The sequence below is a fragment of the Diabrotica virgifera genome, chromosome 7 (genome assembly GCF_917563875.1).
Source record: "Diabrotica virgifera virgifera chromosome 7, PGI_DIABVI_V3a".
Classification (NCBI taxonomy): domain Eukaryota; kingdom Metazoa; phylum Arthropoda; class Insecta; order Coleoptera; family Chrysomelidae; genus Diabrotica; species Diabrotica virgifera.
In genome coordinates, this window is record NC_065449.1 from 108,075,294 (window position 1) to 108,101,723 (window position 26,430).

At 33.5% G+C, this 26,430-nt stretch overlaps 1 protein-coding gene across 1 annotated transcript in view; it reads right to left on the reverse strand.

Annotated features, from left to right (window-relative positions):
• The window catches only part of LOC126888574 (dnaJ homolog subfamily C member 2-like), a 56,483-nt gene that overhangs the window by 22,660 nt on the left and 7,393 nt on the right, over window positions 1-26,430 (reverse strand). The window contains exons 2-3 of the mRNA XM_050656923.1: window positions 7,927-8,314; window positions 7,375-7,717 (exon numbers count right to left, since the gene is read on the reverse strand). Coding sequence (XP_050512880.1) covers window positions 7,375-7,717; window positions 7,927-8,314 — 731 coding nt within the window. The remainder of the gene's footprint in view (window positions 1-7,374; window positions 7,718-7,926; window positions 8,315-26,430) is intronic.

The following is a 26,430-nucleotide window of genomic DNA, read 5'->3' on the forward strand; positions in this document are numbered from 1 at the left end:
CAGCCTTTGTTTGTCTTGCTTCTTTCTCCTTTTCTTTTGCTTGAGCTCTTGTTATAGCTAGTATATGGGCGTTGTCTATGTATAGGTTTTTTAGTTGCTGCAATGTTATTCTTGAAAGGCTGTCTGCGTAGTTACTTTTCCCTGTTATATACTCTATTTCGAAGTCATATTCTTCTAGGTCTAATCTGATCCTCGTGAGTTTTGAGGTTGGTTCTTTCATTGCAAATAGGTGTGTCAAAGGTTTATGGTCTGTTTTTACTTTGAATGTTGGTGCTCCATATAGATAACATTTAAAATAATTAATTCCCCAATGAATCGCTAGTAATTCCTTAACGATTATAGGTTTATTACATTCTCCTTTACTAAAACTTCTTGATGCATATGCTATAGGTAGGTCAATTCCGTTGTAATCTTGACTTAGAATTGCTGAACAACTCTCATTGGATGCGTCTGTTGTTAAGATAAACTGTTTGTTGAAATCAGGATATTTTAAAATTGGTGGTTTCGTCAGAGATGCTTTAAGCTTTTTGAATGCTTTTTCACACTCCTCGGTCCACGAAAATTATACTCCTTTCCTCGATAATTTGTTGAGTGGTCTGCATATTTCCGCAAAGTTTTTAATAAAACGTCTGTAATAGTTGCAGAATGCTACAAATCTCTTTGTTTCCTCCGCTGTCTTAGGTGTCGGATATTGTTCAATTGCTGCATACTTCGCTTTGTCTGGTGATACTCCCTCTTGAGAAAGATCATGTCCTAAATATGTTATTTCCCTTCTAAAGAATTGACATTTTCCTGGGTTAAGTTTCAAATTGAATTTTCGACATGTCTCGAATGTCTTTTTCAGGTTGTCTAAGTGATGTTTTTCGGATATTCCAATTACTACGATATCGTCCATATAAAGAAATGCTTTGTCTGGTGTTAATCCTGAAAATGCTATTGACATCATTCTTGAAAAGCTATTTGGGCTTACATTTAATCCAAAAGGTAATCTGGTAAATTGAAATGCTCCATTTTCTGTGCTGAACGATGTGTATTTTCTCGATGATTTTTCTAATGGTATCTGGTGAAAGCCTGACATTAAGTCTATAACTGAAAACCATTTTGCTCTTCCTAGTTGATCTAATATCGAATCTATTCTTGGTAATGGAAATTTGTCTGTAACTATCTTCTTGTTCAGTTGTCTAAAATCTATTCATAATCTCCATGCTTTTCCTCCATCTATAGCTTTTTTCGCTACCAGTACTACTGGGCTGTTGTACTCGGATGTAGATGGTTCTATGATTCCTTGGTCTCTTAGGTTTTGTACTTGTCGATTTAATTCCTCTGTTTGCACATGAGGTGTCCTATAATTCTTGATATATACCGGAGTTTGGTCTTTAACTCTTAGTTTTTGTTCGTAGAAATTGTTACAGGTTAACATATCATGCCTTAGGGCGAATATGTCCGAATATTCCTCGCATAACGATACTAAGTTGTCTCGTATGTATTCTGGTATGTCTAATTTCAGTGATTCTCGTAATTCTTTTTTTCTGTCCTTGCTGTCGTTGACTAGCCTATATATATTGAATAGTTTAATATCCAACGTCCTGATTGTGCTTGCGTCTACATTTACTGTTTCGTACGTTGTGTTCAAAATTTTGATGTATGGATTATTACTTGAAATAATTGCTCTTGCTATGAATATTCCTGGTTGTATTTTTGCTGTTCCACTATCCTGTCTTTCTTTAACGTTTGAAAAATTTTTACGATTCTGTAAATTTCACATCTAGGCGGTATTATTATGGTGTCATTGTCTATATTATCCAGAATTTTCGTACTAATGTAACAATCGTTGTCCTCTTTAATGTGCATTTTAAGGTTTGCGTAATCTAGTATACATTGAAAGTTAGAAATAAAGTCTCTCCCAATGATTCCGTCTGTTGGAATTGGAAAGTTAGGTTCTACCAATTGAAAGATGTGTTCGAATCGAGTTCCTTTTACTTCGAGTGTTGTCTCAACTTCTCCCATTGTTTGCAACTCTCCTTTAGTGACTCCTTTTATTTTCGCCTTTGTGTTTGGTTTCACCTGTTCCTTAATAAAATCTTGTGAACATTTTAGTATTGAAATGTCAGCTCCTGTGTCTATGATAAAAGTGCTTGTGTTTTCAAGAATTCCTGTTTTCATTCGTACAAAGTTCGTTAGGTTTAGGTCGAAGTTGTAAATGTTATATTTTATTTCTGCCTGTGTGCTTCCAACTTCTTGTTCATTCAAAACCCCAACTGCTGGTTTCCTTGCTCTTCTTGACTGTCCTCTATTTCTAGTAACCTTACGTTCCTGTTACGTCCGCCTCTCTGGTTTCCTCTGTATGTTTGTTTGTTAAATTGTCTGTATCCTCTGTTCGAATAATTTCGTTGATTGTCCGTTGCTTCTCCTTCGTTCCGTTGTCCGAAGTTATTTCTTCTTCCTCTGTCATATTTGTTATGGTATCCTCTTCTGTATTGCTGCTGTCCTCTCCTATTCTCGTAGTTTGTCCTATAATTTAAGACTATTCCTTGTGCATTTTCTTCAGTCGTATCGATCGACAAAAATTTAGATACTACTTCCTGCGGTGATGTAAAGTTACCTGCTTCCAGTATTAGCTTAGCTTTCTCTGCATTAGCGTTTCGTTTCATTGTTGTTACTACTGCTTCCGTCGTATATTTCTTTGCTAAGTCAAGTGGCATTCCTTCCGCTATGTATGCTACTTTTAATTGTTCTGCTAACTCTTCCACTTCAGATGCGTACCCTGCTGCATCTCTATGCCCTTGCCTTTTTTTGGCTAATTTGGCTATTAAATTCTTCGGATTATCACCTTTTAATTCTTTCTTTAGTACTTCAGCTATCCGTGGAATCGTATCTTCTGTGGTTATTAGGTTCCTAGCCTTATTGGTGAGTCGCGTTTTTATTAGCGTTACAGCTGTGTCTTCATGACCTTCTACCAATTTTCCAAGTAGTTCTAATGCGTCTAAAAATGGCTGTAATTTCCCTGCGCTTCCATCGAACTCGTTGGGCAATATCTTGCTTGCGATATTCAAAAATTCATTGATTGTCAAAGCCATGTTTAATATTGTTATATCTTGTTTTATGTCACCTTTATCCTCTTTTATTCCGTCGTTAATTATTTCTTCTTCTCCTTCCTCTTCGCTTTTTCCTTCTTCTATTTCCTCATCGCTTTGTTCTTCTTCAACTTCCTTGTCGATTGGTTGATGTATTGAACTTGGAACCACTGTTCTCACATTTACTGCTTGAAATGATCGTATAACTTTGTCTCTGATTTTTCCAAAATATTTGTTGCACGATTCCCTTTGTTTGTCCGAAAGTGCTTCCCAGTTTTTCCTAGTCAATTGCGTGAACTTGTTATAAGCTTTAATTAGCTGTGTCGTCACTTCTTCCTTTATGTCCTTAGATTTCGGAACTTTTTTCTTTAAGACTCTTCTGCTTTGCCTGTCTATTTCTTGTGCAATTTCCTCCACTATTTTGACAAAATCTTCCCAAGTAACTTTGTTGCTACTCATTTATACATAATTTTTTTTCTTTTTTCCAGCTTCTGCACTTCTTAGCGAAAATATAAATTCGATAGTCTTACGGTGTATATAGATATGTAGTATATAGATATATAGTAAAAAAATATGGAGATAAAATAATACGTCAATATATGGTAAAAATATGTAAAAATTGCAGTGGTAATAAAAAATTCAAAAATAAATAACGTTATATTAACCCTTGTAAATAAGTAGTTAGAATAATAATTTAAATGTATTATGCATATAGCGTATATTTGTTATATATCGTGTATTTATTTTGATAGGTATATTTACGACAGCAAATATTAAAATCATAAAAAATTGCAAAAATGTACTAAAAATCAGTAGTCAAATAATAAATGAATAAAAGTCAGCAAGGATAAAGTATACGTTGATAAATATGTAAAAAATCATATAAAATTGTATCATTGCGTCCTATAATAACTTAATATGAGGGTAAAAAAAAATCTTTGTATATTGATAAATATTGGTAATAGAATAGAATAATTAAGTAAAAATAGGTAAACTTGAAACATATATTAATGTAATTAAGGTAGCACATAATGTTTATACTTTATACTTTATATTAATCAGGAAATACCATAAAAATAGCTAATATGGACTTACCACTTTTACACGTCTTTGTTCGTATCACAAGTCCTCGCTGCACGTTCCATAGCATTGTCCATTTTCCATTGTCCCACGATGTTCCATCTCCATACTATTCCCTTTTCAGCTCCGCGTCGGCCTGATGTCTCCATCCATTTTACATACCACACTGTTGTCTAAGGTGGTCTAGGTGCCTGAACATTGACGTGTTTTCTCATTTCTCGTTCTAGACTGCTAGTTCTGAGTTCTCGCCTGGTCTTGGATCGCCATATGACAGCCCTTGCATTAAGGCTATCTTCTCCCGGTGAGGGTGGTTATCCCTTATCCGAGGGGTGGAATAATTGATACGCTTTTACTTGTTGAGTTGTTTTATTTACACTCGCATGAGCATAAGCTGGTAGCACCGCACCCAAAGAACGTCTCGTGTAGAAAGAGACACTATCTTTAATGTGGAAATATTACGTCTGATCAAAAAATAGAATGACGAATGTCTCATATAATAATAAGAATTCCCTTGTTATAGTTTTGCTGTTTACATATTTAGAAATGCCTATTCAGCATCGACCATGAAAAGTGTTTATAATTGACTCTGCAATTATTAGTGAATCGTGATCTAGGATAACAATATTTATATAATCGAATGAAGGTTGTAATATTGTTATGATGACATAAATAACTGAAAGTAATTATCGTAGATAAATACAGGGTGTTTTTAAGATATATCTACTGAGTACAGATGAATTCTTGTACAATGGCGCTAGCCACCTACTATCATCACTTCAGTTAAAATGGGTGGGAGAACCTCTCGATACGAATCAGTTAAAATATGGAGAACAGTGCCTACGTTCCTTCCGATGAAGGCTCCAATAAGAGCCGAATATCGCCATTCAAAGGACTGGACTGCACTCCGTATTCTAGTTGAAAAGTAAGATTGTTTTGCCTTTGCATTGCAACTGAGTAAAATGGTATACATTTTTATATTATTATATTTCCCATCTTAAGTCCAGGAAAAGGCTCACCCATTTATTTGTAAACCATCCATTTTGGTCCAAGGGTGTGGATTTTACGGCCCCTCCTATTTAGGGTCTGTTTTTCGTTTTCGTCCCCAAAACTCCCAAAAACTTCGAAAATTTAACTCCGACCTTTGCAGTTTCTAATAGAAGCGATCATTACCTTTCCAACGCATGTCTAATTTTGAAAATCGGTTATACCGTTCAAAAGTTACCGAGCTCAGAAATATTAGTCAATTTTTATTTAAAAAGGGGAAAATGTTTGTGGATATGTATGTATGTGTGTATGTATTTATGTATGTATGTATGTATGTATGTATGTATGTATGTATGTATGTATATATGTATGTATGTATGTATGTACGTATGTATGTATGTATGTATGTATGTATGTATGTATGTATTGTTATGATCTGCTTCTTATTGATTTTATATTAATTATTATTTAATTGATTAAATATTTAATTGTCGCAAATCTTACATAAAAAATGAATAAAAAATCTCAGGGTGCCTTTTTATAATATCAAGAAAATGTCTAAATTATCTTACGTTATACTTATCTTCTCTCGTGGTCTCAGTATCTCTTTGTTGATCATAATCGGGATAAAATAGGGAAAAGAAATAAAGCAAAATATAAAATAAACATACAGAATTGTCTTTTATTTATCTAAATCGATACTCTAAAAATCTATCAAATCTAAAACCTGTGGACACAGATGTCCGAATGAAATTTCTACCATTTAAATTTATTCTAGTTAAAAAAAACAATTTATCGGTTTGTTCCCGATGACTTTGGTACAACAAAATAAACAAAACCAAATTATGTATTCGCAAGATTAGCTATACTCCCTATTTACTATCTGAAATATTGGAATTTTAATTCCTACGCTTTTTACTCAAAATTTTAGTTTCCGAATATAAAAATATCTTTCACATAAGTTGACTGACCTTTTGCTTCACTCACTCTGATGTCTTCTCGTGACCCAAAACAGCTCTCCCTCGTTGACTATGTTAAAGGCTACTCATCAAAGCCCTCTCCGTTCTCCAGCTTCAAAACTATCAGCATACCAGCACCAATTCTCCAACAAGCCAGGCCTCTTTTGACCAGTACTCGATTCAAACAAAACTCCAAAAATTCTCTGCTCTCCTTCTCACAATAATACAGAATCAAAGAGGTATTTCGTCTCAATTTGATCTGTCTCTCGTTCCACTTTTCAGCACTATTCTCCACTATCAAACAACCACTGGTACTTGCTAACTATCTATCCACGAAAACGTCGAACTGCTCCTCAGCGATGCCAATAACATAATGCCTTCTTTTTCAAATTCACTCAATATTCAAACCACTTTTCCCCTTCCAAATTGCCAAGAATCAGAAACATTTCTCTTTTCCATTCGAAAAAACAAACAGTCATTTTCAAAATTATTCCGACCATCCTAATTACTTTCGGGGAACTCTACAATATTTACTCGGGGTGAAACAAAGATATTAAAATTCCAAACTTGCTTTCAAACCATTTTTCTAGAAAATGATAATTACCTCTACCTGTGGATTCTATAGTTCCCGTAGTAAACAATCTTTTTCCATTTTAAACCTAAATACATCATACTTTTCACTTTAATTATTCACAAAAGTATTTAATGATTCATCGGAAAGCTCATTAAAAAAGAAATCCACTTACATCCAAATTAAATTCTAATAAATGTTTACAGATCCATATACAGGGTGTATCAAATTTATGTGCCCGCGTTATTAAAAAAAAATTTAATTTAATTTTTATTTTGCCTTTGATTGATAAATTGAAAACACAATAACATCCCCGCCTTGTTTTGAGATAAAATCAGTATTAATAAGTGCAAACAAAATTGATTTTCTCTCGAAAACAACACTTTTCTATTGTGTCAAAATATTTAGTCCCACCTGAAAAACAATTGCTTTCTTTTTCCCAGTGTCTGTACTTAGATGGGATATGGTAAGTTTTCGATCGAAAATCTCCTAAGTCTTTAGTCTCAAACAGGAGCGTCATTTGAAATTTTGATAAGGGGGGGGGGCAAGCAATATATATACAATACATTTATATGCAAACATAATACAAAATTGATCTATTTTTTGTAAATTTCAGTAATTTTCAGGGTCAGGGGGGTAAATGCCCCCCTGCCCCCTATCAAATGACGCCCCTGGTCTCAAATGAATTTTCATACTATTTGGCTACTCTGTTTTCTTCATTTATTAAATTTTCACATTCCCTCAATATTACACGCAGTTCCTTCTCCTTTTCTTCTCCACATATCAATTTTATTTCTTCTTTTTTCTTTCTTAATCTCTCAGCTTTGTTTAACTTATCCACATACCTTCTCTCATCACGATCTTGACATTTATCTTTATCCTCTTCGTCTTCATAGGAATATTCCCTCCATGATTTAAAATCATACCAAAACGAATAAAAGTGTTCCACCTTTTCCTTTGTCGAATTTTCAGTTCCTAATTTGGGCACCCGTGTTTTTTCAGACCATCGGGAGTTTAAGTCAAAATAATACGTAAACGTTTTATAAACCCTATTCCACGAACATACGCCAGTTTTGGATTACTTCGACAACGAATATTTTACTGTGAAAAATAAGAAGAACGAAAGTAAATTGCAAATTACATTGTTCTTTATTGGAATAATTATTATTAGCGCCATTTACTTTCGTAATTCTAATGTTGCACAGTAAAATATTCGTTGTCGAAGTAATCCAAAACAGGCGTATGTTCGTGGAATGGCCCATAAAAGTCTTTTTTTATATCACTAGTACAAGGTAGATCATTGTCGAATTGTGGATCAACAGAATCGTACGCTCTTCTCCTACTTATATTTCCTAGAGTTTCATAAACCATTGTTATACAGGTAAAATAGTCATCATCTGTTTTGATTTCTTCCCCTAGCGCTTTACGTTTGTCAGGATGTTGCTTTAAGACTTTCTTCCTATAGGCAGTTTTGATAATGTCATCTGTTGCTTTGTATCTTATATTTGGGATACCTAGGACTTTGTAATGATCTTGTGACTTCCATTCTTTAGGGTCTAAACTTCTCAAATATTCTACATCGTCTTTATAGTCTACGGTTTCTGGAGTTAGTTCTTCCTCTTTGTCCTCTTTTGGAATATCAACTTCTAGTTCGATTAAGGGATGTTGCACAAAACGAAGTTCAGGTTCTCCTCCGCCTAACTTTTCGTAAATAAAATAATATCTCAGCGCGACTGCTGCGCAAATACCACTTTTTTTAATTCTGGCTTCTCCCCTGTTTACTTCTTCTTCAAATAACACAGTTTCAAAGGTATCTCTTTCGCCTTCTTTTTCTATTCTGATCTCTTCTTCTTCTGGGCTCATCTCTTCTTTTGATGAAATCAAAGCTTTATTTTCTTGTATCAATCTTTTTTCTTCTTTTTCTTCTTCTTCTGGGCTGATCTCTTCTTTTGAGGAATCCCAAGCTTCATTTTCTTTTGTCAATCTTTTTTCTTCTTCTTCTTCTTTTTCTTCTTCTGGGCTCATCTCCTTTTTCGAGGAATCCCAGGCTTCATTGTCTTTATTTATCTTCTGTTGCTTTCTCCTCTTTCTTCTCTGTCCTTGCTTCATTGCCAAATTCATTTCCACCGTTTGTTTTTTGTCAAAATTATCCTTTTTCCGTTTCTCATGTTCCTTGTCCATTTCCAGAATATCCTGTTCTTTTTGTTTTGCTTGTTTTGTTTCCTGTTGATTGTTATCCATTTTTTGTTGTGTTTCCTTCATTGGTCGTTTTGTTTCTTCCTGATTTTCTTGCATTTTATCCATTTTATCCATCTTCTTCGATGTTTCTTCCTGATTTTTATCCCTTTTATTTAATATTTCATGCCATTTTTGTAACTGGAGTTGCATCAGTTGTATTACATTATCTATTCCTGATAATTCCTGTTGTTCTGATGCCATGATTGTTGTTTCGAAAATGTCTTCTTGTTCTATGTGTTCTTCTTGTTCCAAACGTTCTTCTTGTTTTTTGTTTTCTTTGCTTTTGCTTCTGGTTGTTATCGACATGTATTTAAATTTTATCCCCGCCTAATATGAAATTCGAAAATACCTTGTATGCTGTCGAGACGAAAATTTTTCTCTCCGCAAATATAATCAATTTATCCCACAAATTTTTAAATATTTCAAAATTCAAATCAATCAAACATAAAATAAATATGTAAAAACTGTACCTAGATAAAAAATTAACTCCAAACAAATATTTCTTAAACTTTAAATATATCAACTTTTTCCGACGTGCAAATAAATTTTTCTTCACCTGTTTTTTCGTTTCCTATTCCCTTCAAATTCACAACCAGAGATACTTTAATGTCCTACGTTGGCTCGCCATATTGTTATGATCTGCTTCTTATTGATTTTATATTAATTATTATTTATTTGATTAATTATTTAATTGTCGCAAATCATACATAAAAAATGAAAAAAAAATCTCAGGGTGCCTTTTTATAATATCAAGAAAATGTCTAAATTATCTTACGTTATACTTATCTTCTCTCGTAGGTTCAGTATCTCTTAGTTGATCCTAATCGGGATAAATTAGAGAAAAGAAATAAAGCAAAATATAAAATAAACATACAGAATTGTCTTTTATTTATCTAAATCGATACTCTAAAAATCTGTCAAATCTAAAACCTGTGGACACAGATGTCCGAATGAAATTTCTACCATTTAAATTTATTCTTGTTAAAAAAAAACAATTTATCGGTTTGTTCCCGATAACTTTGGTACAACAAAATAAACAAAACCAAATTATGTATTCGCAAGATTAGCTATACTCCCTATTTACTTTCTGAACTATTGGAATTTTAATTCCTACGCTTTTTACTCAAAATTTTAGTTTCCGAACATAAAAATATCTTTCACATAAGTTGACTGACCTTTTGCTTCACTCACTCTGATGTCTTCTCGTGACCCAAAACAGCTCTCCCTCGTTGACTATGTTAAAGGCTACTCATCAAAGCCCTCTCCGTTCTCCAGCTTCAAAACTATCAGCATAACAGCACCAATTCTCCAACAAGCCAGGCCTCTTTTGACCAGTACTCGATTCAAACAAAACTCCAAAAATTCTCTGCTCTCCTTCTCACAATAATACAGAATCAAAGAGGTATTTCGTCTCAATTTGATCTGTCTCTCGTTCCACTTTTCAGCACTATTCTCCACTATCAAACAACCACTGGTACTTGCTAACTATCTATCCACGAAAACGTCGAATTGCTCCTCAGCGATGCCAATAACATAATGCCTTCTTTTTCAAATTCACTCAACATTCAAACCACTTTTCCCCTTCCAAATTGCCAAGAATCAGAAACATTTCTCTTTTCCATTCGACAAACAAACAGTCATTTTCAAAATTATTCCGACCATCCTAATTACTTTCGGGGAACTCTACAATATTTACTCGGGGTGAAAGAAAGATATTAAAATTCCAAACTTTCTTTTAAACCATTTTTCTAGAAAATTGTAATTACCTTTACCTGTGGATTCTATAGTCCCCGTAGTAAACAATCTTTTTCCATTTTAAACCTAAATACATCGTCCTTTTCACTTTAATTATTCACAAAAGTCTTTAATGGTCCATCGGAAAGCTCATTAAAAAAAGAAATCCACTTACATCCAAACTAAATTCTAATAAATATTTACAGATCCATATACAGGGTGTATCAAATTTATGTGCCCCCGTTATTTAAAAAAAAAATAATTTAATTTTTATTTTGCCTTTGATTGATAAATTGAAAACACAATAGTATGTATTATTGTGTTTTCAATTTATCAATCAAAGGCAAAATTAAAATTAAATTAATTTTTTTTTTAAATAACGCGGGCACATAAATTTGATACACCCTGTATATTGATCTGTAAATATTTATTAGAATTTAGTTTGGATGTAAGTGGATTTCTTTTTTAATGAGCTTTCCGATGAACCATTAAAGACTTTTGTGAATAATTAAAGTGAAAAGAACGATGTATTTAGGTTTAAAATGGAAAAAAAATTGTTTATTACGGGAACTATAGAATCCACAGGTAGAGGTAATTATCATTTTCTAGAAAAATGGTTTAAAAGAAAGTTTGGAATTTTAATATCTTTGTTTCACCCCAAGTAAAATGTTGTAGAATTCACCGAAAGTAATTAGGATGATCGGAATAATTTAAAAAGAATGACTGTTTATTTGTCGAATGGAAAAGAGAAATGTTTCTGATTCTTGGCAAATTTGGAAGGGGAAAAGTGGTTTGAATGATTGAGGGAGTTTGAAAAAGAGGGCATTATGTTATTGGCATCGCTGAGGAGCAGTTCGACGTTTTCGTGGATAGATAGTTAGCAAGTACCAGTGGTTGTTTGATAGTGGAGAATAGTGCTGAAAAGTGGAACGAGAGACAGATCAAATTGAGACGAAATACCTCTTTGATTCTGTATTATTGTGAGAAGGAGAGCAGAGAATTTTTGGAGTTTTGTTTGAATCGAGTACTGGTCAAAAGAGGCCTGGCTTGTTGGAGAATTGGTGCTGGTATGCTGATAGTTTTGAAGCTGGAGAACGGAGAGGGCTTTGATGAGTAGCCTTTAACATAGTCAACGAGGGAGAGCTGTTTTGGGTCAGGAGAAGACATCAGAGAGAGTGAAGCAAAAGGTCAGTCAACTTATGTGAAAGATATATTTATGTTCGGAAACTAAAATTTTGAGTAAAAGGCCTAGGAATTAAAATTCCAATATTTCAGAAAGTGAATAGGGAGTATAGCTAATCTTGCGAATACATAATTTGGTTTTGTTTATTTTGTTGTACCAAAGTCATCGGGAACAAACCGATAAATTGTTTTTTTTTTAACTAGAATAAATTTAAATGGTAGAAATTTCATTCGGACATCTGTGTCCACAGGTTTTAGATTTGATAGATTTTTAGAGTACCGATTTTGATAAATAAAAGACAATTCTGTATGTTTATTTTATATTTTGCTTTATTTCTTTTCCCTATTTTATCCCGATTAGGATCAACTAAGAGATACTGAACCCACGAGAGAAGATAAGTATAACGTAAGATAATTTAGACATTTTTTTGATATTATAAAAAGGCCCCCTGAGATTTTTTATTCATTTTTTATGTATGATTTGCGACAATTAAATAATTAATCAAATAAATAATAATTAATATAAAATTAATAAGAAGCAGATCATAACACTATGTATGTATGTATGAATGTATGTATGTATGTATGTTTGTGGCAAAGTTAAACCGATCTGAATTTTTTTTCTGTGTTTGAAGAGGTGGTGAGAGCCGATTCAGAACCGGTGTAGTTTGTGAGTTTTGACTACCCATAAGTTAGCTATAGGAATTGGCAGGTACAAAACGGCATATTTTTTGGCGGTATATATCTTCGGTTCAAGAAGAGACAGGAGAACAGTAAATACGCCAAATCAATAGCGTTAAATTAAGCTTTCAAATGGTGTCTAAGCTGTCAGCATCAGACATACACACGGCTCAGTATAGCCGAAAATCTGAAAAACTAAACTTTTGAAAATGTTGGTTTTTCGACAATTACTCAAAATTTCAACCTACGAATTACGCCAGTAACTGAGCGTTTGTAGAAGGACTCTAGACGAATCTAACGGTGTATACCTTATTTCCGGGAAAATTTGAATTTTTAAGTTATAAGTATGATCAAATCTATTTCTTATGGAAAAAACGGTTATTCAAGCTCAGTAATTCCTGTAATAGCTTCAGTTATCATACCTAACCTTAGATGCATAAGATACTACGTGTCAATACGTTTCAAACTCATGTTTAGTGAACAAAATCGGTTAAGCCGTTTAGAAGTTATTAAGCTACAAAAGTATAATCCAATTAATGATTATTCCCTAAAGGGTTTATGTAGTTGTAGTGGTTACGACGCTAATTTGATCTGGCAACGGGCAATCCGAGTTAATTTGTCGACCATCCCAATATTTTTTTCAATCTATTTCGAATAGAAAAAAAATCTATTGTACATTCGATGGATACTAGATCATTTGGGAAATAATGCGACAAAGGCGACCATCTATAAAGCTTAACGTGTAATCGAGAAACATTGCATTCAACTTTATACGTTTAGTTTATAAATAACTTTGAAAAACTCCTGATACAAGAATAAAAAACCGCTAAACGCCGTAAAAATGAGTGGCGCATACAATATTCCAGCTACAAAAGATCTGATATGAATATTACGTGGCGCGAAAATGTATTTTCATTTCGATGCAAAACCAAATTCTAGTTTTATTTTAAAATATTTTTTCATAATGTGCTAAATTTGAAGTAAACGAGTCACAAAAGAGTTTCAAAATTCAAACTGTATCAAAGTTACTCTTTTGTGGTGCGTTTTACTTCAAATTGGGCAAATATTATGAAAAAATATATTAAAATAAAACTAGAATTTTGTTTTTCATCAAAATAAAAATACAGTTTCGCGCCACGTAATATTCATATCAGATCTTTTGTAGCTGGAATATTGTATGCGCCACTCATTTTTACGGCGTGTAGCGGTTTTTATTATTGTTATATATTTATTCTAATCGCTGAACTTTAAATACATATATGCATAGAAAGGTAGAAAAGAGTTTTTTTAATATTAGTATTAGCATACCATAAGTGGCAATAAATTATGTAAAAGTTTTATTATAAATAATATCTAAATTAAACCCGATATACGTACCATTATTTATGCCGGTAATTAGTATGGAATATTTGCGAGCGCTTTATACAAACCTCTAATTATCAGAATAAAATGCTCAAACTTCAATTAAATAAATTGACATCTGCCAGTATTTTGACTTTAATAACAATTATTAAAATATTTCGCCACTCAAAATTATAATATTAAATTGTTTGTATAATTTTAAATTTATCATTAGTCGTTGATATAAATTGAATTGTGGGTAATTTTAATATTGGGATAATCGAATTAAAAAACTTTTTTTAAAGAATAAATGAATAATTTAGGGCTGTATAATGGAAATTTTTAGAAAATTAAACGTACAGTTTAAAGCTAAATGTGTGGTTGACATATTTTTCGTTTCATTTCTAACTGTTTTACATTTTTAAATTGAATTAATACTTTTCACGAATTAAGGAACTATGAGAAATTCACATATTCACATCTGGAGTTGGGATCGTCATTCTTTACCTAATCACTTTAAAAGCGTAGTTTACACAGTCAGTATAATAGGGCTTTTCATCGATTGTCATTTGTTTCGAGCTTCTGTCATATGTTGTATAATCTATGTAATACTAATATACACGGATTCTAAGACATATGACATAAGCTCGAAACAAATGACTGTGAATGAAAAGCCCCATTGAAGCAATATCGATATTTATCAATATATTGAACGTGTAAGGAATACATTGAAACAATAATATTAATGGTAATAGTATTGAAGAAGATGAAATCGGTTTGATTTTTATTGAATTGTCATCAATATAAATTGAGGCGCCGTCAATATTATTGATATCGTGTGAGTGATATACACCATATTGAGTATTGTAGGGATGGCGGTTTTTGACAAAACACCGGTTTTCGGTTATACCGGTTTTTTTTTGCTTACGGTTTAACCTGGCGGTTATAACTGGTAAAAAAACCGGTTTTTCCAAAAACCGGTTTTCGGTTTTTTAATCCAATAGGTTACAATGTTACATTTACAATGCACTTTAGTTTGCGATACTCCACTCGACTCGATACTCGATATCAATATGATCAAAATTAGTACTATCGAAAGAACATCAATATCAATATAAATAAAACACAATTTTTAATTAAACCATTTTATTCTATTAATTATTATATTTATTTATTATTTTATTATATATATTTATTGACTATTATTAAATATAATATAGAGTAAGATTAATATAAATACATAATATACAATTTAACCCAACCATTTCAAATTATAAAAAATTTCACAGACTCTTTTAAATGGGATTTAAATAAAATAATATCAACATAAATATTTTACCTAAAATTAAATTGGATAATGCAATTTATCTTTTATTTTTACTAGAATCAAAAAAAATATTATGTATGTATGTGTTTCTTTTAACACGTTTGTATATTTGTATAATTTATAAAATAAAATTTGAATTATGGTTTTGTTTGGAATAATTACTTGAGAATAATAATTATGATTGGGATCCAAAATAATACCTAACCTAATCCTAATCACCGTAAAAACCTAATAACCGGTTTTTACTTTAAAAAGAAAAAAACCGGTTATAACCTGGACAAAAAAACAACCGGTAAAACCGGTTATTGCGAAGTAAAAAACCGGTTTTAGGTAAAAACTGGTCGGTTTTTTCCATCTCTAAGTATTAGTCGTGTAACGACTTTCCTCTCCGTGGAAAGTCGTGTTTGGTATTATTCGATAGATCTTTAAAAAATGTTGAGCACATATTTTTTAGTTTTTCGATCTGTCATTCATTTCGCGAAATATTCGCTTTATTCTTGTAAAACTTTGGGACTCACCCATTTTCTTACGCCCGGATCAAATCGTCAGATTTTTTAAATATACACTCTTTTGTATGTACATACATACTTATACGTAACTTACCTTATCTTAATCTGACAATTTTGAGTTTTTTTAGATTTTTTTTCGGGCCCCCCTTAACGAACTCCCCTGTGTTAAGAGCCAATATATGGTAGAGGTACATCTGCAGGGTACCAGGTTTCTCCCCATATGCTAATCTGACGCTCTCGAGTAACTGCAAAAATCCCCGATTGGGCTCCCCTACCATAATAAAACTTCAGTTGTTCTAAATTTAAAATTGATTGATTAGTGTAAAATGGTACTACTAGTAGGTCTGGATCTCGCGTATGAAAAAAAAGTTGATTAATAGCAAGCTGAAAATTTGTTAATAGCTTAAGAGTGTCTAGTCGGATAAACTTTGATAAATGGGAACACTGGAACAGGGGCAGTTTTAATTGTGGAACAGGTTAAAAATTTGGAACGGTCACACCACGAAAACGGCACATTTATTTTGTCCGACAGACCAGACTTAAACTCTCCGAACAGAGATTAAACTCTCATGCAAAAATCGGACTGCTATTTATCACCTGTCATAATACCTGTCATTTGACATATTCTACATGTTCCACTCATTAAAACGCCCATTTGGTGATAAATAGCAGTCTGATTTTTGCATGAGAGTTTAATCTCTGTTCGAAGAGTTTAAGTCTGTTCTGTCGGACAAAATACATGTGCCGTTTTCGGGGTGTGACCGTTCCAAATTTTTAACCTGTTCCACAATTAAAACTGCCCCTGTTCCAGTGTTCCCATATATCAAAGTTTATCCGACTAGACACCCTTAAGCTATTAACAAATTTTCAGCTTGCTATTAATCAACTTTTTTTTCATACGCGGGATCCAGACCTACAGGTCTCATAATAAGAATAACTGGTGCTACTATAGTCTGCGGTCTACTTCCAGGATGCGGGTGTGTGGTGTACCGATCGCAATCTGAAAATTCCTGAAGTATTTGACCACAATAATGAAATGCCGTTCTACAGACGCTGTAAAAGTTGTTTGTTTGAGTGTTTTGAAACGGTGAAAATGGTGAAACGACTGCAACTAGGTGTTGAAACAGTTGTTAATCTATTCTTAAAAAAATTTTGTAGTCATTTGGATCACTGTTAAATCCTTAGAGCAATTCCTCATATCTATGAGTCGGACGTCTATTTAACCAGTGTTTATCCACACTGTTCTTTGCGTCATACTACCTGTCGAAGAATTTATTATGTTAGCTTGCAATCGATTACATGAACCAAAGTGCGTCTCTGTCCTAAATGACTTCCAAATTACAACCATTTGGGTCAAAGAACTTCAAATTATGGCTTCTAAACACAAAATATTTGCCAAAAAATTTAATAATGACATTCTATGTAAAGAGCAAATGGGGACCATTCATCGCAATTCGGTATAAGTTAACTAACAGATAGTTTAAAATGCAACTAGGTGTTAAAACAGTTGTTCGTCAATTTTTACAAAAATTTGCAGTAGTCTGGCTCACTGTGGAGTGCTCGAAGCGATTTTCCATATGCATGACTTGAATGTAAATTTCACCAGTTTTTTTATCAACACTGTTCCTTGCCACTTCTTTTCCTCTTCTTGAGAACCAAATCAGATGCGAATAGGAATGCTAGATCCATCCTCCTTGACTGCAAAATTGAAACTGACACTTTATAGATCAATATTATTAAGTCGAGTCGCTACGGATTTTTTTCCATACTATATACAGTTGAACCCCGATAAGTAGGCCCCCGATAACTCGGACCGATTTTCATCAGACAAAAAAGCATTTTTTTAGTTTGACTGAGTTTTTTAGCAAGACATGAACAATACTGTATACAACTGTACGTAATTTAGATGTACTACGCATATGTATTTCATGTTTTTGCAATTACATATAATGGAGTTTATCCGTAAGTGAACTGTATTTTATTAATTTTTACCACATTCTCCGGCTAACTCGGATAAATCCAACTATAATATAACTGTAAATCCAACCCATAACTATAATATTATAACTTCGCTATATCCTTTCAAGGACCGTACTGCACTTGTTCTTCCTTTATGCTTGTAATTTATTACCATTATTATTATTATTAATCGATGGGTACACCTTCCTTTCAGTCTTCGCTACCTGATATACTAATTTTGAATTTATTGTCAATGCTATAATATATCCGGTAGCTGTTGCATCAAAGGGTTGCCCCATTACAATATGTGTTTTTAGCTCCCCGGTTAGCTTTTGATTATCAAAACTGTGGGCCAGGTTTATGTATTGCTGACTCTGTGTTTATCTCCTACGACGCTGTAGGAGATATTTTTATGGCTCGCGTAATACACACGCATGTCAACTCCATAATATACAAGCATGCTAGCATTTGTGTATTACTTAGCAGCCTTATTGCCCAACGTTCTGCGTCTTCGTGCACCACGTCTGAGTTGAGCTCCCAATTCTTACCACACTTTCTTCTACATACAGCTTTCCTTCCTCTTGCTTGTTCTTGCACACAGTTTTCTGTATGGTTTTCAGTATGTGAGTATTCCCTGTAAGCATATGATCAAAATATACCCCTATGTATTCTGTTTCTTCAGCAAATGAAATCTCTATTCCTTCCAGCACCAGTGTTTTTATGCCCATCAATGCTGTCTTTTTTGTGCAGTGGAGGATTTGTGTTTATTGAGCATTGACTATCTCTTCCTTGTTTACACAAGCTCTCGACTATATTTGGGGATGCTTGCATTCTCCCAAAATCTACCTGGGACATTTGCTTCTAACAACAATTGCAATATTGCCAGCGTAACCTAGACAGTAAAAATATTTTGTGGACAGATTTTTTAAAAGATTGTACCAAGGTTGTCCAAAGTATCTGGGGCATTATCCTATTCTCTAGGGAGGCCCTTATTCGTCTGCATATTACCGCAAGAGTGCCTCTTCTACTCATTGCCTTTGTCAAAAATATCATTATTAAATTTTCCATTAATATCTCAAAAAGTGGCCATTGCTATTTTTTTTCTCACAATAAAACACTGAAAACTTTTGTTCTGTATACTTCCACATAATTTATTATTTACAACTATGTGACTACAGCTGTTTCGGCAGAGTGCCTTTCTCAAGCTCAAGTGATATAATTTACAATGTGTTTGCCTTTTTAAGTCTCTAACTGAAGAGGTTGCGGAGTGGGGAGCTGTTTGTCTTGAGTTGGTTATTCAGAATTATATCTGCATTTTTCAGTTTATTAATTTCCATAGATTCTAAAAAAGATAGCTTAAGGCCTTTATTTTGGATATGCAGAATTTGAAACTCTTCATTGAAAGAATGATTATGATCTAGAAGGTGAACTGCGTATGTAGAAGTGTCTGTTTTTCTATTGTTGAAAGCCATTTTGTGTTCTGCTATCCGTTTGTCAAAAGTTCTGCCAGTTTGACCGATGTACTTTTCGGACAGTCACCACAAGTTAGTTTGTACTTTGTACACACCATTCTGTAGTTGCTTTCTCTTTCGGCTTTTATTGTTCTTAATATATTTGCTTAATAAAATAAAATTATTAATAATTTTAATAAAATTATTAATAAAATCATTTTTAGGTAAAATTGTGGCTTATTTCCCATTTGAATATACTTGATTATATTTGCTTAAGTTGCTGTTAGTTATGAAAGCTGGTGTTATTCCTTTCTTTTTTATGTATCTGGCTATTTTTGTTGTTATCTTGCCAGTGTGTGTGAGAGAGCAGGAGGTACTGGGTCCTTTCTGTGGTGGTGGATAATTGGCAAAAAACAAAAAAATTATAGACTAAAATATCTAGCCAGTTGCGTCTGAGTTTAGCGAACCGACTATACACTAATTTCAGGGCTTTCTTATGGAGTTTTTGATTTAAAATTTTATTAACTGTTTGTTCGTTATAGCCGTTGTTTACTGCTATTTGTTTAATGATGTTTAGTTCTATCTCGAAGTTATTTTTGGTCATGGGAATTTCTGTCAGTCTATGCATAGACATAGATTGACAGAAGGGAATTTCTGTCAGTCTATGCATAGACATAGATCGACAGAAATTCCCATGACAAAAAATAACTTCGAGATAGAACTAAACATCATTAAACAAATAGCAGTAAACAACGGCTATAACGAACAAACAGTTAACAAAATTTTAAATCAAAAACTCCATAAGAAAGCCCCGAAAGTAGTGTATCCACCACTACAGAAAGAACCCAGTACCTTCTGCTCTCTCACATATACTGGCAAGATAACAACAAAAATAGCCAGATACATAAAATAGAAAGGAATAACACCAGCTTTCAGGACTAACAACAACTTAAGCAAATATATTAAGAACAATAAAAGCCGAAAGAGAAAGCAACTACAGAGTGGTGTGTACAAAGTACAAACTAAATTGTGGTGACTGTCCGAAAACGTACATCGGTCAAACTGGCAGAACTTTTGACAAACGGATAGCAGAACACAAAAGGGCTTTCAACAATAGAAAAACAGACACTTCTACATACGCACTTCACTTTCTAGATCATAATCATTCTTTCAATGAAGAGTTTCAAATTCTGCATATCCAAAATAAAGGCCTTAAGCTATCTTTTTTAGAATCTGTGGAAATTAATAAACTGAAAAATACAGATATAATTCTGAATGACCAACTCGAGACAAACAGCTCCCCACTCCTCAACCTCTTCAGTTAGAGACTTAAAAAGGCAAACACATTGTAAATTATATCACTTGAGAATGGCACTCTGCCGAAACAGCTGTAGTCACATAGTTGTAAATAATAAATTTTGTGGAAGTATAGAAAACAAAAGTTTTCAGTGTTTTATTGTGAGATAAAATGAACTTCCATCAAGTAACGGTCGAATCCATTAGCTATTTTTTTTTTGTTTTTCATTCACTTTGAGTAAGCCTTTTATTTAGATTTAGATCATCTAACACTCATAAAGAAGATAGGTTTATCAATATATGTGACTGGTGCTAGGTTTGATACTTTACCTACCTTAGGCAAGTATATGACTTTAACCTATTGCCATATTTTAGACCCCCCATGCTAAACTGGCTTTGAGGAGCTTGCATATGTATGTTATCAATACCTTTAATCCCATAAATATGCATAAGTATCAGATATACATATATGGCTGAAGATAATATACATGTATACCCCAATTATCACAGGAGACTTATATGGCTGAGATTTATTTATAGCTCCTCTTATCTTGTTTGGTTTAAAGCATTTTATAGTTATATGCCTGTTTTTTGTCGTGTTGTGTATTTCAAAAGGGCTTTCTTCTTTTCTTCATATCTTGCCATGACTTTCTCTTTAAACAATAAGGTTTTCTTTCCTCGATGTTATCATTGTTATCGGTTTCTGATACTTCATTCTCAGCCATTTTCCCTGATATTCTTTTTCTTTATAAGTATTTCGTGGATTCCTTATGTTGTCCTTAGATTATGATTTTTGGTTTTGTTGGTGTCAATCTCTTGGGTGTGCTGTATTTGCTGTACATCTGCAAACTTGAGACATCTTACTTTACTTTGATTATTTTTGATAGATGTACCTCTATTATTTGTTATATGTTGTGCTGTTTATAACATAATCTATCATGAACCTTCTTTCAGATAGCTTAAGCAAAAGAAACAAACTGGTATTTTCAAAGTAGGAACTTTGTTCAATATCCTGAGAGATAAATAGTCATATCTATGGATTTTTACATTCAACTTACAGAAATCATGAAGAAGCAATTTCTCTACAATATTAAAGAACTATTAATGCTGGTTGGGATATGATTGTTAATTTACAGTGAGTTTTGAAAAAACATTCCATTTAAGTCAAGACTTGTGTTACGACTTTTTTACTGTTATTTAAATCAAGAACTGACCACATGGTCATAGGTTTCAGTCATCCGAAAATGCATTGATACCTTCAAATATACAATTTTGACTCTATGACACGATTGGAATAACTTTTTCCAGAATTAGTTGGTGCGAATGCAAAAGTATAATATTATTCGTGGAGAATTCTCATAAAACAATGAACTGTGTAATAACTATCTTATATTTTATACCAGATCTATTAGGCCTGGAGCCCGCGTACCAAAAAAGCTGATTAATAGCAAGCTGAAAATGTGTTAATAGCTTAACGGTGTCTATTCGGACAAACTTTGATGTACGGGAACACTGGAACAGGGGAAATTTTAATTGTGGAATGTGACTTTAATTGAAAATCGTGTCATCCTGACAAGTTTATGGTTGTGAAAACTAGCAGGTTGTTTTTAGGTTTATTCAATATTTGATATGACAAACATATTAAAAACTTTGTATAATATATGAAAAAATGTTTGCCCGACAAATATGTTGGGCATTTTAATAAGGCCGACACGTAGAACATATCAAATAACAGGAATTATATTAGTAGTAAATATCAGTCTGATTTTTGCATGAGAGTTTAATGAGAGGGTAGCAAATCAATTATAAGTTCTGTACGACAAAATACATGGGACTTTCTCGTAGTCTGACGTACGAAACCTGTAACCTGTTCCACAATTAAAACTCCTGTTCCAGGGTTCCCGTATATTAAAGTTTGTCCGACTAGACACCGTTAAGCTATTAACAAATTTTCAGCTTGCTATTAATAAACGTTTTTGGAACGCGGAATCCAGGCCTATATATGCAAAATGCAAAAGACACCGGACTAAAAGAACCTAAAATTATTACAGACAAAGTATAAAAGTTTGTATACACTGTAATTATGTACTTTAAATAAAACATTTTAAAATTATGCGAAGAGATTAAAATGTGGACCAGTTTATATTTCTTGTACTAACAATACACCTGCTCTCTTGTATTCGAATAATAAAATCAACTAGAGGCTAAAACCGGTAGCGACATATATTTTTGTAGTAAATTAGCAAATTATTTAAATGAACTTACTAATTGGCTGTTATTTATCCTGTTGTTTTTGCAGCTATATTCCATTATCATAATTTATGAAAAACTAATCAGATATTTTGAGCGAAGCGGGTTCATTAAGGCTCATTTATATAATTGATCCTTTGTAAATTGGTCTCTTTTAATTTAATGATCAAAATAAATGTATCTGCAAATAAAGATTTAAGGGATATGGTATAATTAAGATATTTGTATTTAACCATTTATATTATTGTTAAAATAGTATGTGTATTTTATTATATTTATAATTTTTGCCATTTTTTACTATGTTTATGATGGGTTTTAGGGGGAAACGGAATTTTTTTTGTATTTTTTGGGGTCCTAAAATTGATAATTGATATTCTCAGTAAAATTCTCCGTATATAATAATACTCTGGCAAATGTAATATATTTTATGCACGGCCGGGCTGTAAAGTCCATATTATGTATACATTTGGCGGGCGTTAAGTGCCACTTTACCGCCCGTGGGCTTCTTTATCCCCTGCCGGACGGTAATTTTAGCTGGCGGGTGTGGTTACTGAAACACAAAGTTTTTATTTATTGAATTTTATTTTAATAAAAGAAATATAACTTTAGCAGCCAAACGTGAGTTTCCTACATCTATAATTGTATATTTATAACACAATTTGGAGAGGTAAGGGATCGGACTTAACAACAATACATCAATCGATCCAAAAGTCAACCTCACCTGCACGAGTGGTAGTCTAAAATTACCCGGTGCCTCCTGCTATATAACAGACGAGGCTCTGGCGAACGAGTATGAGCGGGATAGCCATACAACAGTTACAGGGAATCAAGGAAATGTGATCCCTACAACTCACCAAGCCGTCTGGCCATCGTGGTGTTTTAAGGCTATTTTCCCCAAACTAACAATGTCGAACTTACAACAAAGCGGAAATGGACCCCAGGTGGGTAGGAGAAATCCGGAGTCCCACATCGGGAAACCGATCAGACTCAAGGATTCTGGGAGAGTCAAAAGCTCGACAAGAACAAATCACAGAAAATGGAAAAAGAAGGAATGCAACACAATACACATAGCAACATATAACATCAGATCCATGGCTCAAGATGAAAAGCTGTACGAATTCGAAGAGGAATAAACTAAAATCAAATGGGACATTGTAGGATTGTCAGAGGTCAAAAGAAGAGGAGAAATGTGTATAGAACTAGAATCAGAAAATCGCCTCTATTACAAAGGAAAGGCGGACGAAACATATGGAGGAATAGGATTTGTCTCCCCAAATTGGGTGACAAAAAATGAAATAGACTACTTCCTCTGCCAAGATAAACAAATCTTCGAAGACGTAACTGCACTTAATAAATTCTCAACTGGCAGCGACCACCACATCCTACGAGCCAAAATAGAAATAGTCAAACTATAGACGCAGAAAGCTAGAAGAAAACCAACGGCTATTGACCCTAGCAGAATAAGACAAAACGCAGAAGAATATAGACAGACTTTAAGGGAAAACTATAAACAACAAGTAGCAAAGAAATAGTCAGAAATTAATAAGATTAATGAAGAAATGAAACAAAAACTCTTAGAAGTGGGAATGAAATGTGTCAGAAAACTAAGAACAAGAGAAAATAGATTAAGTAGCGGGACAGTTAAATTAATGAAAAGTAAACTAATAAGCGAAAACAAAAGAAACACAGTAGAATACGTAGAGCTAAATAAACTTATTAGGAAAAGACCAGAGAAGATCTAAGAAAACACACCGAAAATGAAATCGAGAAAGTAATTGAGAGAAACAAGGGCCTAAAATGCTTACGACCAAATTTAGGGAAACCACTACTCATTTCAATAAAGGATGAAACAGGACGGGAAGAGAGGAGAAAAGATAAGATATCAGAAGAAATAGAGAGGTTTTATAAAGAACTATACACCTCAAAGAAAGACGCAAACCTCAACACTCAGGAATATATCAAGAAAACAATCACGAATGTAAACTCAGAAACATTAGCAAAAATAGAAAATTATGAAATAGAAGCAGCACTATCACAATTAAAGAACAACAAAGTACCGGGACCAGATGGAATCCTTGCTGAAATGTTGAAAGAAGGGAAAGAAGAAATCTTACAAACATTAAGAAATCTATTTAATCACTGTATACATAAAGTAGAAATACTCGACGAATGGAACGAAAGTCTTACAATCCTGCTATTTAAAAAAGGCGACAGCAAGGACATCAACAATTACAGACCCATCTCACTGCTGTCGCAAACGTATAAACTATTCATGAGGATTATCAACAACAGGCTAACACACAAACTTGATTCATATCAACCAATAATAGAAAAAGCTAACGAATACCATATAGATCTGCACTTAGCGTTCGTTGACTACGAAAAAGCATTTGACAGCGTGGAAATGTGGCCAATAGAAAAAGGAAAAAGCTATAAACAACTGTAGAATAGATTCCAGATACAGATACATAATATTATATAATAAAGCAACAATGACAGTACAATTGGAAGAAACCACAAAACCCATACCAAATAACAGAGGAGTGCGGCAGGAAGATGTTATTTCTCCTGAACTATTTACGTTAGCACTGGAAGATGTTTTCAAAACAATGGAATGGACAAACATGTGAATAAACATAAATGGAAAGAAACTAAACCACCTAAGATATGCAGATGATGTAGTAGTAATAGCATCAAGTTTTGAAGAACTACAAACCATGCTAACCGAACTAGCAAATGAATCCGAACAAATAGGTCTAAAAATGAATTTTGCCAAAACAAAAACAATGATAAACACACAAGATAATAGAAACGTAATACTAAACGACATCACAATAGAATCTGTTAATGATTATATATAATTGGGACAGATAATAAAAATAAATAAGGAAAACCAAACAGCGGAGGTAAAAGGAAGGGTCAGATTAGCCTGAGCAGGATTTGGGAAATTAAAATGGACCCTAAAGAATAAAAAAATACAACAATACTTAAGAACAAGAGTGTTTGACCAGTGCATACTCCCAATTCTCACATGCGCATGCCTAACATGGACCTTGACCAAGGCAAAGATGGATAAAATAATGAAAACACAACGAGCCATGGAGAGAGCAATGTTAGGAGTAAGATTAACAGACAAAAAGAAAAACAACTTGGTAAGAAATAGAACAAAATTCAAAGACGCTGGACCACATATAGCCATGCTAAAATGGAGCTTCGCAGGTCATAACGCTAGATCAACGGACAATAGGTGGAATACCACGATACAACAACGGAGACCATGGACAGGAAAGAGGGCAAGAGGACGACCCCAGATGAGATGGGGAGAAGACATTAAAAAGATAGGAGGAACGCACTGGAAAGAGAAAACACTAAACAGAAGCGAATGGACGAAACTGGGGGCAGCCTATGTTCAAAATTGGACGAATTGAAGGGCAAAAGAAGAAGAAGAAGAACAACATTTGGACAATTATTTATAGAAATGTTAGGATTTGCTACTTTGCTCTGTTGTAAGTTGCTATGAATTTCCAATAAGTCCGTATGATTTGTGGAAGGTGCATGCCCAAAAGAATCACCATACAAATTTGGACTGCAATTTGAGCAACTTGTAGATGGCATATCAGCATTGACAATTTCTTGGGCGATTTTCATTTTATTTGACACGGAATCTTCAATATATCCTTCCGCTACTGATGTAGACTTCCAACCTGCATGTCGTTTTATGTTAAGGATATCCTCACCTGCGTTAGCCAGCAAAGTTGCTGAGGATCATCTAAAGCAGGGGTGGGCAATAGCCG